Source organism: Podarcis pityusensis, assembly GCF_964106645.2.
Source record: "Podarcis pityusensis genome assembly, chromosome: 6".
Taxonomy (NCBI): Eukaryota; Metazoa; Chordata; class Lepidosauria; order Squamata; family Lacertidae; genus Podarcis; species Podarcis pityusensis.
Genome location: NC_138030.1, coordinates 70,477,884 through 70,497,524, shown reverse-complemented (window position 1 = coordinate 70,497,524; position 19,641 = coordinate 70,477,884). Strand labels below are relative to the sequence as shown.

General features: G+C 41.8%; 1 protein-coding gene across 1 annotated transcript in view; it reads left to right on the top strand.

Moving 5' to 3' along the window:
• The window catches only part of COL24A1 (collagen type XXIV alpha 1 chain), a 331,774-nt gene that overhangs the window by 205,277 nt on the left and 106,856 nt on the right, over positions 1-19,641 (top strand). Inside the window, exons 9-14 of the mRNA XM_081008493.1 lie at positions 3,446-3,490; positions 6,110-6,163; positions 9,974-10,018; positions 11,909-11,962; positions 13,183-13,227; positions 17,156-17,209. Coding sequence (XP_080864619.1) covers positions 3,446-3,490; positions 6,110-6,163; positions 9,974-10,018; positions 11,909-11,962; positions 13,183-13,227; positions 17,156-17,209 — 297 coding nt within the window. The remainder of the gene's footprint in view (positions 1-3,445; positions 3,491-6,109; positions 6,164-9,973; positions 10,019-11,908; positions 11,963-13,182; positions 13,228-17,155; positions 17,210-19,641) is intronic.

The following is a 19,641-nucleotide window of genomic DNA, read 5'->3' as shown; positions in this document are numbered from 1 at the left end:
AGAAATTTTATATCATCTCTGCCAGATTGAGGTACAGACTGCAATAGTCACAAATGTGATTTTATGTGAACACTTCTCTATAGCGTCGTCCTATCCTTCAGTCAGTTTCAGAACCTAAAAATGTACTCCACATGGACAGATTTTCCCTCCTCCAAAATCCTAACATGCCCATTTCTAGTTGCAAATGGAAAATGTGGATGGGCTGTTGATGACATGTTGATGAAATGTATATACATAAATATAGTTCATTTTCCATTCAGAGTGATGCAAGAAAACGCACACAGACAATCCTTCAGTGCTTTATATTGCTTAAGCCAATACATCTGGTCTATATTTTGGCAAAAACCAACCTACTTTTTCATGATTACAGCTGCAGTAAACTGTGAAATTAATTAACCACGTTGCAATTAATTTATTTTAAAGGCTGCAGACATAATGCAAATTGATATGATCATATTTGTCAGCACATGCTCCTTTCTTTGCTGACCAAAATAGTTCTCTTAAAGAACCTAAAGTAAATTTAAAATCTGTCTCCTCAAAGCAGCTTTCCCTTGCCTCTCCAAAAGCTAGCCGTGAGAATCATAGAGGAGACGTTCCCAGAGAGGAATTCAGTGCTGCATTAAGGGCTGCAGCCGAAGTTCTACAGTATATGTGGAAGGCATGCATTTGGGGTTCTTTGGATGTAATTTGGGTGCACTTTTCCTCATGCTGGATGTGAAGTCTGGACTCTATAGACAAAGTTGGGCTGGTTTGACTGCAAGAAGCATCTGAATCAATTCTATGGAAGCCATAAAGCAGCAATTCAAACGTACCGCTCCTCACTGTTGCTTCTAGAATCTATTCCAGACACAGAACAAATATAATATGCTTAATTAAGCAGAACTGTAAGCAAAAGATGAGTTAGCAACTTGAAATATTACAAGACAGAAGCTTAATGTGCTTAATTGTTACATGGTGGGGGAAATGTTCAATTTGTACATTATCTTGTAAGTAAAACGTTTTAATGTAATTTAGATTTTTTTACATAAAATAATCATGAAATAGAAATAAAATATTCACTATCAGTTGCATGCATAGAGGTGTTTCGTTGTGTGTGTTTTTTTAAAGTCCAGAAAATTACGGCTCAGATTATCTAGTTTCAGGGACACTTCTGTGCCTGAATAGAATAGAAAAGTTCAGCAGATGCACAAACTATACCTCATTTTACGTAATCCGCTTTGCAGTTCACACTTATTTGCATGTGTTTCCTGGTTTTGTTTCCTTGGGGGGACTCCAATGAGAAGGAGCTGAAACCTAGACCACTCACTCTTTTTTTAACCTATTTGCATGTGTTTCCTGGTTTTGTTTCCTTGGGGGGACTCCAATGAGAAGGAGCTGAAACCTAGACCACTCACTCTTTTTTTAACCTATTGTGCTAAAAAAGAAACTAGTTTTTTTAATATTGTGGCTGGCTTCATGTGTCCTCACTTCATATGTGTGTGTAAGGACTGGTTGTCAGCACCTGGAATCCTTGGGTGTCTGTCAGGGCACCAGTATCCTGGCAGGTCCCACTCCTGATGCCTGCCTTGGGCCCCTTGCTACATTTTTTCAAGGTGCACTGGGCAGCTGCCATTTTGATTTTCCACAGTGTCTCCCAATATAGCATGTAGCTCCAGGGCATCATGATATGTGAAAGTGGCCCAGCCCCAGTGAGATGGTGCTGTTTCTGCTGCCTACCAGTGCTGCCAGGTATGCCTGCCAGGGTCACCAGTAGAGGGGAGAGGGGTACATCTGTTGTAAACAAAAAATTGCCCTTTTCCCTTATGGGGTATCCAAGAGCCCATATAGAGTCCTTACATAGGTTCCCTATTGGTAGGAGAAAATAACAGAGGCCAACCAGAGAATATTGAGAAGCAAAGCAGCTAGTAAGCTTGATCTTTATTGATCTGTTGCAACAGGGTGCTCCCCTCACACGCAGGAGAGGAGGAGGACCCAGAAAAATGGTGTGCAAGGCCTTATAAAGACTTTTGAAATTCCCATCCTGTAGATCAGGACCACCCCCAGAAACATCATACATGCATCACAGAAGGGGTGTAACCTAAGACCACCCCTCAGATACATCACACCTACATCACAGAAAAGGTGGTCCAAAATAGAAATTTTAATATTGTTTTTCTCCTGTTGTTGTTTATCTCCTGTCTGGCAGGTTACTTGATTGGATTTCCTGGGTAGCCTGGCCATTCTTTTGTAGTGATAAATATTTAGTTCCTGGGCCATGTCACAGGCTCACACCTTATTCAAACACAGACATACCCTTAAGACAGGATTTGTGAAGGAAAAGACAATGGGGAGGCTTTTCCACTTTGACCATGCAGAGAAAACATTTACTCAGTTTAGGAATCAAAATGGTTCCGGGTTGGTCTTCCTGTGCTGATCTGTGTATGTGCTTGGTTGGTACACTTATGAACATTACCATATATCTAAGACCATAAAATTCCTATTACACATCCAACAGCCATTTTGCCCACCACTCCAAAGCTAGCCGTGTGTGTGTGTGTGCGCGCGCGCACGCACAACACAAGGTAATTTTTCTACCCACAGTTTGAAAGGTGCTTACAAACAGAATGGATTTTGTGCTTTTTTGTGTTCAACTGCTGCAACATACCTTGGGCTCTTTTGTATGGAAGAAGAGGGAAATTCGTGAGATGAGCAGGTAGACCCTACAATGGAATGAATTCCTAGAAATAGCAAAGTATTGATCAGAGTGTAATTTTGGTTTTTTGGGTGATCATAAACTTTCTCAACTCACATTATTTTCCCAAAGCCAGACAGTAAAATTTACAGGTTTAGTTCACTTTCTTAAACAGCAGTAATTCTCTATAATACAGTTTAGGACAATGCTATTTAAGTAGTGAGACAACAGCTTGCATAAGCTGGCTTGTTGAATATTCCAAATTTATCGGAATATTGATGTTTTCTTTTATGTGTGTAAAACTATCTTAATTAATCTCTTTTCCTAGATAGCTTTTTGGAGCTGTCTGTGAAAAACTTCTTTATAGCTACCTCACAGTATTACTCAGAGTGTTGCGAAAAGGATTTGGAATGGGGGGAAACTGCCTGGACCGGATCCAGCATTCAGTAATTGCAAGCAGATTGCTCCTGGAGGTCTTTTTCATCTACGTGTTACTTAATGCAAACCTCTGCTTGATTTCAGGTTGGCATATCAAGAAGTTGATAAAGAGTATGGAGATACAAGTCTCTCCCCATTTCTCACCAGTAGGCTTGTCTTTTCAGACGCCAGCTGTTAAAACTAAGCTATATTGATATCAGATGAAAATAGGCTTGGCAAAATTTTCTTTGCTTAAGGGTGCGGAGGAGAAAGGGAAGCAGAGTGCCGATACCTGATGTATGTGTATGATCATTTCAGCATTCATTGAAACATTTATTTTATCTTTCATACCTGTAGGGTCCCATGGGGTATCCAGGACCACCGGGGCCACGTGGGGAGCAAGTAAGTAGTCCAGTCACAATCTGATGCATCTCTTATAATGCATCTCTTATTTAATAAAAGCACTTTGTGCCAGAGTTTGGGAAAGTGAGGCTGATACCTTAGGCAATTTTTGGAGGAACCAAAGTTCAATGGTAGAGCATCGTTTGCATGAATAAGGGGCTAGTTTCAATCTCTGGCAATGCCAGCTAGAAGGATTTCAGAAAAAACAGGACTGGGAAAGATTCTGGCATCTGAGCACCACTACTAGTCACAGTAGATAATATTGAGCTAGTTGGACCAACCTTCAGATACTTCAGAGACATTTTAGGAATACATGATGTAGCACAGGGGTGGCCAGACTTGGCCCTCCAGCTCTTTTTGGACTACAGCTCACATCATCCCTCGCTAACAGGACCAGTGGTCAGGGATGATGGGAATTGTAGTCCCAAAACAGCTGGAGGGCCAAGTTTGGCCACCATTGATGTAGCAGATGATGTATTGTTGGGTGGTAACTGGAATACCACTCAATGTGAAAGGCTGTACCAGTGAAGAGTAATGCCTTACTTGGATTGGAGACAGGGATTAGTTATGGTGTTGTTTATTTGTTACTGTTTTGTCCTCGATCAGGGGGGTGGGGAACATTTTTTGGCCCCTCAGGTTAAATAGGACAGTTGGGTAGGGCTGCTGAAATATACTCAGAGTCACGAAGTGATTTCCTGCTCTTTATTCAGCTCATAGTGGTGAGGAGGAATGAATGAATGTCCCCTCAAAGTATCTGCTTTATATACATTATTTACACAATGGGCTGCACATGATTGGCTAATTCCGGAATTCTACTGTAAGCCAATCAGGTTATGGATTCACTTCTATCTGGAGCATGATTGGGTGGTTCCTGCCAACCAATCATACTGCTGCATTGTTCTAGGACCAATCAGACTGCTGCATTCTGAATCCTATTGTTCTAGGACCAATCAGACTGCTGCATTTTGGATCCTATTGTTCTAGGACCAATCAGACTGCTGCAGTTTGGATCCTATTCAACTCAGTACATAACAGCTGCCCACCTGTCAGACATCTGATGTGACTGGGTGCTTTGAAATCCCAAATTTGGGATGTGCGCTCAATCCATTAGGTTTGTCTCTGCTGCCCATCAGATGGTTTCCCTAGCCAATGCACCATTGGGAGCACACTTTAAGTCTCCCAAGTTTGCCTTGTCAGACATGCCTCTTCCTGTGCCAGATCTGATGTCATGTACGATGGCAAGTGTGGTTAATTGGGGAAAAGTGGTCTGGTGGGCTAAGTTTGCCTGTGGACCAGAGATTAATTAGCCCTGCCCTGGATGGAGGTGGCGAATGAGCTGGTTGTAAATTCTGCTTAATTCTGCCAGGGTGGGCTATTCTTATTATTATTTGTAGACCAGACATTCTTTTTGCAACAAATGGTTGCCTGAGAATCAGCTGTGTTATCTGTATGAGAATAAGGTTCATATGTGGAAAATTGGTAAGGATCTATCTGGGAGAGGTCACTGTGTGTGAAACAGGCAAGATCACCTGCAACTATTACATATTACCTAGGTTCCCTTCGCAGTGCTAGACTGGATGCAGGGAGCATCTATCTCGCAGGCAGCTTCTATCCCCAGTTAGTCAAGTTAGAATATTTTCCTGTCTTTAAGCATTTTACAATCTTCTGAAACAGCATTTTCATCAGCGGCAGACAGTGTTCTGTGGCTGCATCACTCACATGATCTCTGTTCAGCTGAGTCACTACAGTGTAGCAGGATAGAAGAGAGGGGCTCAGCAAAGTCAGCAAACTATTATGGTGTAACCGCTGTGTCTCTCCCCCTCTTGGTCCCAGGATGCTGCAGTGACTCACCTGGATGCAGGCCAGGTGAATGGTGCAGCCGAGCCATGTTGCCCCACCCCGGCCGATTTTCATTTATTCCAAATTTACGTAATCTGCATCCTGTGTATTTTAGAATGATTTGAAAAAATGCAGACTGTATTCTGTTCTGAACTGTGATGGGCGGTGGTGGTACTTTTGCCAGAATTTATTGCAGGTTCATTTCCCTACCTCCCTGACATCCTTGTCCGCTTAGCTGCTCCCATGCAGAAATCTTCTCAGATCACCTCAAATCCTACCAACTAGTAGGGTTTTGAGCCGCAAAATAGCCATTGAACTTGGCTTCTGAACTATTGCACCACGGTACCTGACAGCAGATAGCGTTGAGTAAATTCTTATGTAGATACTGAAAACCTTCTCACATGGTTCCCCACCCCACCCCAATGTAAATAGCAATTGTATGACCAAGCTCAGGCTCAGTTTCTGTAATCTGCATTATAAATCACTGTCCCCTGAGGGAATCTTCCATGTTTCACTTTTTCCGAAAAGTGGTCTAACAGTTTCCCTCATGAATCAGCCTGTGTCTCGCATTTCACCACTGAATGTCACGGCCCTCCTCTTCCGCCCACTAACTGTTGAGATACATGTTCCATTGCTTGGTTGAGTTATCATGTTGATGCACAGGATTGACATTTTCTTTAAGTTACGTGAAAGGCAGTCTTGAATTGAACGTTTAGGCCTTGCCTACAAGTGATAAAATGCATTAATTCTTCTTTCCCCCACCCCTTTTCTTCAATTCAGGGAATTCTAGGAATGGCTGGCAACCCTGGGGCTCCAGGTTACCCTGGCAGGCAGGTGCAGTAACTATACTTCAAACCTAAACTATCACATTTTTTCTTTACTACATACCCAAATAATCAGATTTTCTTCTAATTCTTTTTTAAAAAAGAATACAGTCACGAATACAATCCCACAATAATTTGTCTATTCTGTTTAAGTTTGTTGGTTTCTTTGCACGGTTTATTCACAGAGCAGTTATAAATGAATGACCACTCACCTGGTCCTGGGGTGGACGGTGGTTGCGGTTCATCACCCCCTAGCTTCCTGGGGTGAAACGCTCCCAACATGGCAGCCAGCTGTTGGGGAATTTTCCTGGTTGTCTGCAAGGGATGGTGGAAAATCCTGCCCCTCTCAAATTTAAACTGCGCAATTATGGGCAGGTGTGTGTGTATATGTGTGTGTGGAGTCTGGGCAGTAGACTCGACTGTAGAAGTCTTTGTTCTGGTTTGCCACCTGGAGACATAAGCCGTCTGCACCTGAGTATGGTCTAAGTTTGTTCCATAAGTGGAGATTAAAGGCAACATGCAATATAGGAATTAAGACCCCACCAAAGTATGACTAGTGTGTCATTTGTTCACTATGATGGCAGGGACACGTCATGGTAAAATCACAGTTAATGGTTTAATCATGCACAAGGTGATTGCACTCGCTTTCACTTAGTCCAGCTTGCCCCTGGTAGAAACAAACCGTGATCCTTGGATTAGCAATATGCCCAAACCATGGATCACAAGATACAGACAATTAACCAATAACAAATCTGGGCATATCACCATGTTTTGTAAGGAGTAAAGCAAAGTATGATTCTGGCTTTGGTGTATTGCAAAGATCCTTGAAAGAGATATTATACTAGGTAAAGTGCATATTGAAGAGATGTGGAATTTTGTGTCAGGATATAGTGTGTGCATTTGTCCTTACGCATCTAGAAGTTTTGTGTTCTGGTAAAGTTTATTGATATAAATTAGGCTGGTCACTCTGTTTTTTGTTTTAATCTTTTGGTTTGTCCTATGCAACATTTGTCTTAAACTTCTATGCATAAAGAGACGTAGATGATAGGCTTTGGTATATTTCCCCCATTGGAGCAACAACCATGTTAATATTTGTTTCCTGCTCTTCTTTTCTTTTGTTTACAGCTCTTTCTCATGCTCCTTTTATGTTTTTGTTTCTGTATGATTCTGAGACACCTGCCTTCCATCAGAAATGTTAGAAACCAAATAACCAGCTCAGTAGACACTCAGAAGTTACAAAAACTCCTTCTCCCCCACTTTCCCCAACATCTGTCTTGATTCTTGTAGGGGAATAATTATGTGATAAGCCACTTTAGGACAGTAAGAAGCACCTGCTGGTTTTCAACCCCAGTTCTGATGGGAGTATATTTATCAGCACCAGAGTCTATCCAGAATCTGAATCTGGGAGTATGATATTAACAGCTGCCACTAGCGTAGTTTTATTTATATAAAAGCAAAGAGGCAAAACTTGAGTCAGATTCTCAATTCTGGCCAAGCTGAAAGCCTGAAACTAGCATGAACCAAAAACTTTTTGTTAGGTTCTGTGCCACCCCTGTCAACTTCTTCCCCCAGGCTCTGCGGGTTTAATTCCAAGAAAGCATAAAAGCCTATTTTTAAACTGTGAGGGAGTCTTGGTTCTCACTGACTGAATCTTCTCTCAAAAAGGAGTTTCATGATTAAAAGAGAGCAAAAGACATTACATGGCAAGAACATCTGGCAAAATAATGGCTTACTTTTTTAAGCTGGCCTGTTGCGCTGCCGACTTAAAATTGGCTTCAGGCCTTCTTTGGCAAATCCAGTTACTGTGTGTACACTGAAGGTGTACCAGATATGTAATGTGCAGAAAATAAGTGCCCTGTGGATGACATACCCAAATGCTTAAGCACATCTGAGAATACTGTCTTCCAAGCCCATGAACACCCTTTGTAAAACACGAGATTAAGGCATCGATAGTGTCGGTGTTCCCTGTGGGAAACACCAGTTGTGTTTGTCATGCGAAGTGCCCAGATTGTAGAAAGTAAGCAAAGTAGTTACAGCATGCAGTTATGTTATCTGTCTTCAGTTCAAGCCATGGTCCAAATTATCCAAGATGGATGCTTCTGCATTACATTTTCCACAACTCTTTGCTTGGGGCCAGTTCCTATAAAAGACAAACAGGTCCTGCCGATTCTTAAAACCTAAACCACCTCAACAACCAGATCAGTCCTCCACACCCCGTTGGTATTGGCCAGCTGAAATCCAGTGACTTGTTATCAGGTGTTAGAGCCAGCTAACCATGCATCCTCCATGTTGTTAACATCGTAATTACAGGTGTCAACAGGAAGAACCAAGATCGGGGCTGTACTTTTCAGAAGCACAGCCATTAACTGCAAAGGAAGCTGAATTAAATGAATAATATGATAGAGCATATCAGTTGCAACTGTCTTTGCAGGCTCATGGGGTGTGTACAGGAAGTAGATCTGGATCCACTTGTAGATCTCTGGGTAGTTTTCAATGAATCCACAAGGCTCTCTGACTTCCAATAAGAAAAAGGCTTTCCTTGCCAAAAAAATAATAATAAATAAGAGACTGCTGAGCAGAATAAAGCTTTGGGGGATGGTGTGGTTCAGGACTGGGTTTTTGTGTGAACTTTGTTCTGGTATTGAAAACAAATTCCTAGGCTGAGGGTATGCTCAACTGTTAAACGGGCCCACCCACTTGAGTCGCTACTTTGCTCCTGGTTTCTTTTGGTGAATCTCAGAATTCGATCAGAAAACAAAAGTTCACCCAACAAGCTTGAATTCTGTCCACCTAAGAAGGTGTTATGTACTTTTTCAAGTGTTGGTCATTCAGGTCAAGGAGGTTAAATATTAATCACCATGAATAGCACAGACTGAGGCCCCTCACGGTGGTCCTCAGAGTTTAGGAGAGAGGCACAAAGTGGCTCACCAACAAGATATGAAGAGTTAATGGTTGGTGATGGTTGGTATCCTCACAGTTGGGCTACTGCCAAAAGTTAGCAGTAGGGAACAAAGGGTTATAAATATGGAACAAGTCAAGAACTGAAGAGCCTGCTGAGAACCAGCCCTGGAACAACAAGAAAAAATACTACTTCAAATGCACTGTACTTTCCCTTCAATATTTGCGTTGGTTTCTTAATTGTTTTTAACCACTGGAACTTTCATAAGCTCGTTAATATGTTAAACGACTCTTTCCATTAAGTCAGTACATACAGAGAGAGAACCAACTAAAACATCCATCGTCATAGACACAGGATTTCCTTAATACACTTATTATCAGGAACAAAGTTGAATTCCAATGTACACATACAAAGGGGTCAGTTTTATCCCTTAGTTTTGGCTTTTGCAGTGATTCTGTGTCTGCTAATTGGTTTCTAATAACTCACAGTCATGAATAGGGGCTATTGCAACAGCATAATAGCCTGCCAGCTCTTCCCAACTATCAAGCACTTTGAATTACTGGAATCAGCATGTTGCTTTGGGAAATGTCTGGAATTGCATCTGAGCTTCAAAGTTTATTAAAAAATTGTCGTGAAGTCATATTAATCCAAGTCTCTAATTGAAAGGGGTGAGGTGCAATCCCTGCAAATAATTAACTGAACGAAAAAGAAAGAAAGTTGCACCCATACCAAGGGAACTATATGTTGTTGTTTTAAAAAAACCCTCTGCAAATTTGATCACCTATAGAGAGTTCTGACTTATACAGTCATAATTTTTGAAAAAGCATTTTGCCAGTTTTGCAAATGAATAGCTATGGCATTTTAAAATATAGTATCTCTGTGTATTAAAAATGAAGTAAAAGGCATTTCTTCTTGTGCTAGGGTTTAGCAGGACCAGAAGGTAACCCAGGCCCTAAAGGTGTAAGAGTAAGTAAGCATTTTTAAAGGATTATGACATGCATGACTTTATTTTATTTTTTTGCCCATTCACAATGTAGCATGGAACTGCAGATGCTTCATCCAGATTTACTATTTTTTCCGCTCACTGGGTCACTCTGAGTTATTCACAAACTGTGTTTCATTGACGTTCACGGAAGGGTTTGTTTCATTGTGCTCACAGTCTACAGTCTATCCATACTAGTGCTCCATCTTTGATTGGAATACAAAGAGAGAGAGACAGACCCTGGAGGGAAATAGTATTGTGTGGATGTGCATGTATGGATGCTGGGCATTTTGTGCCTGAAACAATTGATTTTGTGTTGTTAAGAAGACAGGATGGAAGAATAAAACAGACTTTCCCCACAGTTATCAGGTTTGCAAAACTAAAGGTGTGTTTGGACGATACTTTCCTGATTTCTCCTCTGAACGCAGTAAGATTGTGAGGAGGTCTTGGGCTTGTGTGCTTCCACACAGTCCCTCTGTAACTGACCCAGAAGAATGAAATCTCCTTTGATCTTGGATATTGAACTTGCTAAGCAGAAAAGGTCTAAAAGAGTTACGTGTGTGCCATCGAAAAGTGAAGCAATCCATTGTTCTATTTAGAATAGCAGTTTTAGCAGAAAGGTGTAACAGTGCAGGGACATGATCAGCGTTCAGTCTGTTACCATAAGGCAATGGTGGCTAATCTGTGTCCCTCAAGCATTGCTGAACCACAACTCCCATTGGGCCCAGCCAGCATGCCTGGTGATGAGGGATGATGGGAGCTGTAGTTCAATATCTTAAGGGCCATGGGTTAGCTACGCCTGCCACTTGATCTAGGAACTAGTTTGCTCATTTCTTTTACATGGAAGAGGTTACTTCAGATTCTAACAAGTCACTACTGAACTAATTGAACAGCTAGTCAAGCCAGGACAACAAACTCTGTAAAGTTAAAGGACTTAAGTGCTGTTTTACACTAAATTTAAGTCAGTGGCCCAACTTACTCAGCATTATCCATCCTGTATTTTGGGTTCCCAGCATCGTTTTCTGGTGTGCATGAAGTTTATTTTTAACTGGAGATGCTGGGAATAGAACGTGGGATCCTTCTACCACTAAGTCTATTCATTTTAATTGCCGATTAGTGGAATATTTTGTGGCAACATCTGAGAAATACGACTCTTTTTCTCAATAAACATTTGCTTGTCACCTTGGTTACTACTGCACATATTTTGTTTTCCTTTGTGGGTTTTCTTTATGTGTGTATGTATCATGTGCACAATTGAGAACAGTTGTCTTTAAGTTATAGTTTTCTGTATTTTGACACTATAAGTATAGACTACTTGGACATACAGATTCAGTTCCTGTTCTGATGCCATGTTTGAAAAATACATCAGAATTGATACAATTGGCTGTTAAATTGGTGGGGAAAATTTAGTTATCTTTAAAAGACAATAGGCTGATTGGAAAAAATTAGTTTGGAAGAACAATTCACAAAGTTAAAATTATGCAATTAAAGCTAGGTGTTACTTCAATATTTGAATTAAAATAACTTTATTCGATCAATCAGCCTTGGAAATAAGTATACAAAAGTTACTAGCCAATGACAGATTTTAAGATCAATCTCTCCTCATATTAGTCACTCAGTTGTGTCTTAATTTTCTTTTTTAAACAACCCCAGTTCTTGAATCTTTCTTGCCATGGGCAACCAGACAAATGACTGTTTATTCTTTTGATCAGTTCCTTAAATTTCAACAATAGGGTTTTCTCGGCAACATGTTTTCCTCCTTAGTTAAATTGCATGTAGCATTTGGTGTTGGTCATCTATGAGCGTAGCAAATCGTAAGTGACTTTGTGCTGGAAAAACAATTTCTGATATTCTTATTTCTTTTGTTTATCAAGGGTTTCATTGGGCCCCCTGGTGTGGCAGGACTGCCTGGACCCGAGGGAGAAAGAGTAGGTTTTATGGAATTTTCACGCATTTATGATAAGAAAGTGCCATGAAATCTAAATGTGACATGCATTTCATAGGACTCTGCCTCACATACACCAAACAGAGGGCCAAACTAGACATGGCATTAAATGGGTCATTTCTCTTAATGTGCACATTTCATAAAATGTAAACAGCTGCTGCAAGGGAACTCAGTTCTCCAGGAAGTGTAATTTGTCATGTCCTCTCCTTCCTTAATTTAGCAACAACCAACAACAAAATCAATTTGTTTATTCTTATGGCTTTTGGGGTCTATTCTAACGCTATTGACCGAAACAACTGAGAAATGAATGTGAGGTGCTTTGGTTCAAGTAATCCCTTTGGAAGCTGTTTAAATTTATTACTGCCTGCACACTGCCCACGCTTGTGCCCCAGAAAGGTCTCTTCAGTGCTGCTAATGCAGCAAAAACAACAACACAGGAGGCAGCACTTATGAGTTCCAGTCTCTGTAGCCACAGTGGGTGCTGTGATTCTCCAGCAGTTTGACGTCAACTCTGGAGGCGAACTCCATCGTCTTTCGGGACGGACAGATTCCAACATGTCTACATATACTTAGATATCTGGTCTTTCATTGTCCCTTGAGCACAGAGACAAGACTTTGTCTATTTTTGCAATAGACAAATTACTCATTTTTTTTTTTGACATCAATACAAATGGAGTCAATTAGGAGCCAATAGTACCCACAGGTGTATATCCCACCCCTACGCCACCCCACCCCCAAAACATAGCTATCATTTTGTGCACAGTTTACTAATTTGGCTTTTGGGATCAGTATTTGCCAGCAGCCTCATGTTCTAAATCTGTGTGGAGTCATTCTTTCAGTGGGTCAGCACCTATGCTTTGAAACTGCTTGCCTATTAACGTTAGGTAGGCCCCTTTTAATATAATGTTTTAGATGCCTATTAAAAAAACTTTATTTCAGCAGGACGTATAGTTTAGTTACTCATACTTGTTTTTAAATTTTGCTAATTTTAGCTGCATATTATTGAAAATTATTATGCTGTTTCATATATGCCACTTAGATTTTGTTTAAAAAAAATAAGCAGGCTATAAACATTATGGAATTAACTGATTTATTAATTAAAGATTGTAAACAAATAACAAGAACAGTAATAGAAACAAGCTGCACTAACAAGAGCCTGCAACTTTAATTCAAGGATTCCATTCTGTGACGTTTTTGTTTCAGGGCATCCCAGGTTTACCTGGAAAAAGAGGTCCTAAAGGGAGACAGGTAAAGTGCCTCAATGTTTCATTCATTAATTCATTCAGCCTTTATTGGCATAATGGGCCAATGTATTCTAATGTATTCTGTACTTAGTTTGCTGCTTATTTAGTTTAATTGGTTGTTCCCTTTTATATTCTGTCTTAACAATGTTAAAATGCTCAGCTTTTTTTAAAAAAAGTTTTGTTCTGGAGGAAAGGAAAGGTTTCTTATTAAAAGGATGTTCTGTACAGAGACCTGAAAAAGAAAAAGAAAGGGGAGGGGAGGGGAGTAGAGGACCGTATCAAAGAGTAGGAGGGCGCAGACAGAATGGAGGGGACCTCAGTAGGATTTTGGAAAGAGCAAATAACGTTTTAACCTCCTCACTTTAGTTGTAAAACCTTGCTTCGAGAACAACTTAGCTTTATCAGAGTAGTGCTTCTTGCTGTCTCATAGACCTATGCAGTGAGAGACAGCACGAGACGTAGCACTCTGTGAAAGAATAAGTAGGGTTGCTCCTAAAGAAAGATTTGGCATTTGAAATGCATCAGGCTAATTTAAATGATGGGGAGAGCCATTCCCATGCACCTTTCTCCATGTGTGAATTAGGTAAAGGTAAAGGGACCCCTGACCATTAGGTCCAGTCATGGCCGACTCTGGGGTTGCGGCGCTCATCTCGCTTTATTGGCCGAGGGAGCCGGCGTACAGCTTCCGGGTCATGTGGCCAACATGACTAAGCCGCTTCTGGCGAACCAGAGCAGTGCACGGAAACACTGTTTACCTTCCCTCCGGGGTGGTACCTATTTATCTACTTGCACTGTGTGCTTTCGAACTGCTAGGTTGGCAGGAGCTGGGACCGAGCAACGGGAGCTCATCCCGTTGCGGGGATTCGAACAGCCAACCTTCTGATTGGCAAGTCCTAGGCCATCCGTGTCCCTCTATGTGTGAATTACACTCCTTGAAATCCAAAAAGCAGCTGTAGTAGTTTTGTGGTGCCTGGCTTGCCCACCTGGGCCGTAATAGCTCCTGAGATACGGTAGGTCTGATTTCCACTCCCCGCCATTATATAGGTTGATGTACTGCTTTCAAAATGGTCTTGGCTCCATCTTGGTTACTCTTTTGCTACCGTTTCATAGGCAGTAGCATTAGAACGTCAGACTTTAGGAGAGAAAAATGGGATTCTGCTAAGAGAGCAGTTGTGATTAGTACTTCAAATATTCTTGGCATACGTGAAGTGGAACAAAATATTAAACTGGTTAGCTTTATTATTAAGAAAATTATAGGGTCTGGGCTACAAGCTTTTTTAATATTCTGAATGTATAGTATGTTTAAATAAGAAACACTCTGTTATTCAAAACATATGTATCAAGTTTCTTTTCCACATTATGTATATTATATGAAAACTGGCATGTTTTACTGTATTTGAAAGTTATTGCCAATCGTATTATATTTGATACACAGAATTTTTGCAAACCTTTTATTTGGTTGGGAGAATAAATTATATGAGGGCTTTCTTATATATGAAATTATTCTATACAACTAGAAGTCAATCTGATGTAGGACACTTCATAAATTGAATTTACAGTTTTCCAGTTTAACTCACTGTAGCTGCAAGAACAATCAATCATAGTTCCTAGTAAAATATTAATAGACTTCCTCCTAGGGATGTTCTACAGAAGCCCAGCAACTGGTACTATTTAATGCTAAAGAACAGTGTACCACCTGAATTCTTACAGGGATGTTTAAAATGTAATGGGAAATAACACTTTTAAAAAAGACAAATCCTGACAGTGGCTTATGGGAGATTTAGGCTGGCATCTGAAGAGTTATTTTTGTATCTCCAAAAGTTTTTGGACTGTTATTGTAATAATTTTTTAGCAGAGGACTGTCTCTTTGCTGCCATGCCTTATCAGATACTGCTTTTGAAAGCAGCCTCAGGTGTCAAAAGAGAATGGCTATAGTAGAGTATCGTTCAAGGAACACAACTTGAAAGCACCCCTGGGAACGCAGAGCTAGCAATGTAATTCTTTGGATCCTGATTTTTAGGACTTCTCAGTTTTCTGAACAGTGTTGGATTTAAAACAACACCGACCGATATTTGAGAATTAAAGAATTGCCTTGCTGTAGCAGTTCATAGCAGTATGAATAGAATCGTGCTCTGTTCTGTTCTTAGCTTTGTTTTGTCTTGCTTTTTTATATATAATGCTGACTTGTTTTAAATTGGCATGGCGTGGAGTTGCAGTGGTTGACCGATTGCTGTCACGGTAAAAGTTGGTTCCCAGGGGGTCATTAACACAATAAGGATACAGATATTTATCCAGAGAAACACTCAAAAAGGAGTTCCTACTTCACCACTTGCTTCCAGTAGCAAATGCTGTGGTTTGGCAGTCACCTGACCTCTAGTTGGTTGAGTCACTACTGGTTACCAGGAGGTAGAGGGGAAGAGGTGAGGCAGTGGTGAGGTCAGTGTGGCACAAACGGATATAATATGCATGGGTTGCTTGTTCATGCATGTATGCGGATTGTTTGATTACTCTTGAAGACTATACACTTGAGGAGGATTCATGCAACCCCCTCAATGCACCGAAATAAGGTTTGTGCATTCAAGTTACATCAGAAGGAGAACCACTCATGTAGTGCTCCTCCACATGAGGAGGAACCCCATTCCAATTTTGAACATGTGGATGTGGGGGCACTGGCGGAGGAAGAGGGGTGCAGGGGGAGCGCACCGCCCCCGGCAGCATGATCCTTGTGGGGTGCCATCGTGGCTGCCCCCCCCCGCCCACACTGGGTGCCACGCCCTTGCGGGCGGTGCACCACATCCCCAGGACACGTGCCATGCCTCTGCGGGCGGTGCGCCATGCCCCCAGAATGTGTGTCACACCCCTGGGGGTGGCAAGCCACACCCCCAGGACTCGTGCCAGCCCCGTCCCCACCTGCTCTCCACCCCCCCCCCAGTGCTGGAGCATGAAGCTCCACCACTGTGAGGCAGAAAATGTGGTAGCAGTCCATGCAAGTCATCATTGGAAGCTGCCAGCCTGATGGTGTTGACTCAGTGTGCAGCAGCTGTGAAAAAAGATTAATTCAACATTGGGGGTCGTTAGGAAAAGGTTTTTTGTGGGGGAAAATGCCTATATCATAATGCTGTTGTTCAAATCTGTGGTGCAACCCTACTTGCGTATAGTTCTGGTTTTCCTCACCTCAAAAATGATACGGCAGAGCTGAAAAAAGTTTGTCAAAGGGCAACCCAAACGATCAAGCAGTTGTAGAACTCCCCTGTGAGGAAAGGTGGCAACGTTTAGGGGTTTAAAGTCTAGAAAAACGGTGAGCACAAGGGAGCAGAGGGATATAAAATTATGCTTCATGTGGAAGAAGTGGCTAGGGAGAAACTTCTCTGCTTTGAAATGCTGACATCAAGGGCCAATGAAGCTGAATGTTGAAAGGTTCAAGCCAGACGGCAGAAAGTGCTTATTCACATAGTGCATAGTTAAAACTATGGAATTTGCTCTCACAAGAAGAAGTGGTAGCCACAAATCTGGACGGCTTTAAAAGAGTATTAGGCAAACTCATGGGGGATAAGGCGATCAGAGGCGTCATAGGCTGCATGCTTCTGAATAGCAGTGGCTGGAAACCACAGGAGAGGAGAGTCCTGTTGTGTTCAGGTCTTGCTCGCAGGTCTCCCACAGGCATCTGATTGGCTACTGTGAGAACAGGATTAGACAAGATGGCCTGATATGCTGGGGCTCTTAAGTTCTTTATGTGGGAATCAGGCTGTTAGAGCTGGAAAGCCGATAAGAGACTAAATTAGTAAATCAATGAATAACCCCCAAACACTATTTGGTTTGAAGATTCCTAAGAGCAAGGCCCCCCCCCCAAGCTTACTCTCAACATATAATGTTAAATATGCACTCATATATGCTGTGACTCCTAACAAAACTATTGGTGATGTTTTAACTAGGGATTACCAGGTGACATTGGAAATAGAGGCCCCCCTGGTCCTGATGGAAGTCCTGTAAGTATGATGTCATGCGACAGAAAACAATAAGATGGAATTTTCGAGCTTATTCAGTGTCTGACAACCTGTAAGAGGCGTTGCTTCAGGATTATAACACATTCCTATCTATAAGAGGTTCCATTTACCTAATATGAGGTTAACCTCTCTCAGTATCTGGGTTGGAGAGATTGAGCATCCTAGGTCCCTGTGTTTTCAGAACGACATTTTAAGGTCAAGCTAAACGCCAAGTTAAATGCATGATTGTGTTTGTGTATCTTTAACCTAATAACAGCCTTGGAGTGATTGGCATGCAATATGGGAGGAGAAAGGGAACTTCACCTTGCTCCTCATGCCATTCTTATTCTTATTTTTTTTGCTATGTGCCTTGTGGAGGGGACACGGGTGTACTACTGGGGATGCAAATAGCAGAATCCCCCCCCCCCTCCAAATGCCAGGGGCATTGTTCAGGAATGGTCCAGAAGGCCCAAGGTGTTTTGTTTTGTGCCCCACATCTCATGTCTTTCCCCCTGCTTTTATGAAACACATTAACAACAACAACAACAACAACAACAACTTTACGAACATGCACACTGCAAAGAGCAGTGCTAGTGTGATCCCAGCCACCCATCATCTTAATTTGCCCAGAGGCACTTATTTCCGCTTTAATATGTCTGTGAGCAGCAGTTCTTAGGGGTCCAGAAATTCCTAGGAAGGTCCAGTTCACATACAGTGTACCAGGCTCAGAAAATCCTGCTGGCATTGCATAGCTCAGAGATAGCCCTGGTAGCCAGAGTTCATTTTTCCTCTCATCCTAAATTTCCACGTATGTGCATATATATATATATTAGCATATGCAAATTTGTGTAATGAGTCTGTGTGCAGAGTATTTTAAGCATCTGAAAGCTACACAACTGCTGAAGGTGAATGGCAGTGTTTTTCTTCAGGAGAAGAATATTATGTGGATGTATTTGTCCCTTTTCTCTTATGTTGCAGTCCCAGTCCAAATCAGGGCCTCCCTTGACTGTATTATTATTATTATTATTAATAATAATAATAATAATAATAATAATACAGATAGACAGATTAGGTCAAACATTTTACTTCTTACGGATGTCATCAGAAAGAAGGCAAGTGGTTCCTTGGTTATATTCATGATAGACCCTTATAACAGTAACTGCTGTTGTGGAGCTGTGGACCCACGCTCCTGATCGCGGCATCATTGCAGAGCCAATCCGCCACTCCTGCCACTGCCTGACCTCAGTGTTGCCCCGCTTCGGTCCCACACATGGGAAGGTGCAGCAGTGCTGATGTTGGGAGGGCATCTCTGTCACTCGGCTCCACCAAACCAGCCACTGCAGCTCTGTAACAGCTGAACACTTGAACTAGGACTTATGAAGAATGTTGTCCTGGATGACTAGGAATTCACAGCAATCTGAGTTTGTAGTCTGGGATGCTGCAAGCGCCGGACACCGCCAGAGCATTTTATGGGGGCCTCTTAATAATTGCTTATATCAGAATTAGTTTGTTGTGGGGTTCGTAAAGTAAGTAAAGAAAATACCTTGGACCTTCGGCCGTGTGAGAAGCCTGAGCTAACTGCTAGCAGCTGCTTCTTTATAAATGCTCAGATAAAATATTTTGCAAATGCTGCTGCAGAATAAACAGTTTAATTATAGAATCAAACTTGGCAGAACCTGGATTCCAAGAAAGAGAGAGAGACACACACACAAAAACTATTCAGTGCAACTGAGAACGTTTATATAGAAGAAGAAGGAAGAAAAGTCAATAAATCCGTTTGCAAAGGAGTTCCTTCTAATTGTCTGTGACAGCTGCTGCTATCGAACAACCAGTCAAGCCTGCCCCGCAGGGTTGGTTCAGGCAAGCTGCCAAACCTGCAGCTGCTGCGGTGGGGAGGGTTGCAGATGCTAATAAGATAGTTATTGCACCTACTATAGGAAAAATGTGGGATGGCTCAGGAGCTAATGCAGGTTTCCTCCAAACTCTGACATTAGAACTTGAGCAGCTGGTAATGAAGAGAAACCTATGTTTGAAACATACCTAGATGTCATACGTATAACCAGCACTTTGGATAAGACACAGATAAAGGCAACTACAGATCTCTCCTTGTACAGTGGTACCTCGGGTTGCAGACGCTTCAGGTTACAGACTCCGCTAATCCAGAAATAGTGCCTCAGGTTAAGAACTTTGCTTCAGGATGAGAACAGAAATCGTGCTCTGGCAGCGCGGCGGCAGCAGGAGGCCCCATTAGCTAAAGTGGTACCTCAGGTTAAGAACAGTTTCAGGTTAAGAACGGACCTCCGGAACGAATTAAGTACTTAACTCGAGGTACCACTGTACCATTTGCAAATGTGCCCACATGCCCAAAACATTGGCAACCCTTGCCATATGCTCTCCTCTGCCCCATGTGTTCTGCTATAATAGAGCAAATGCTT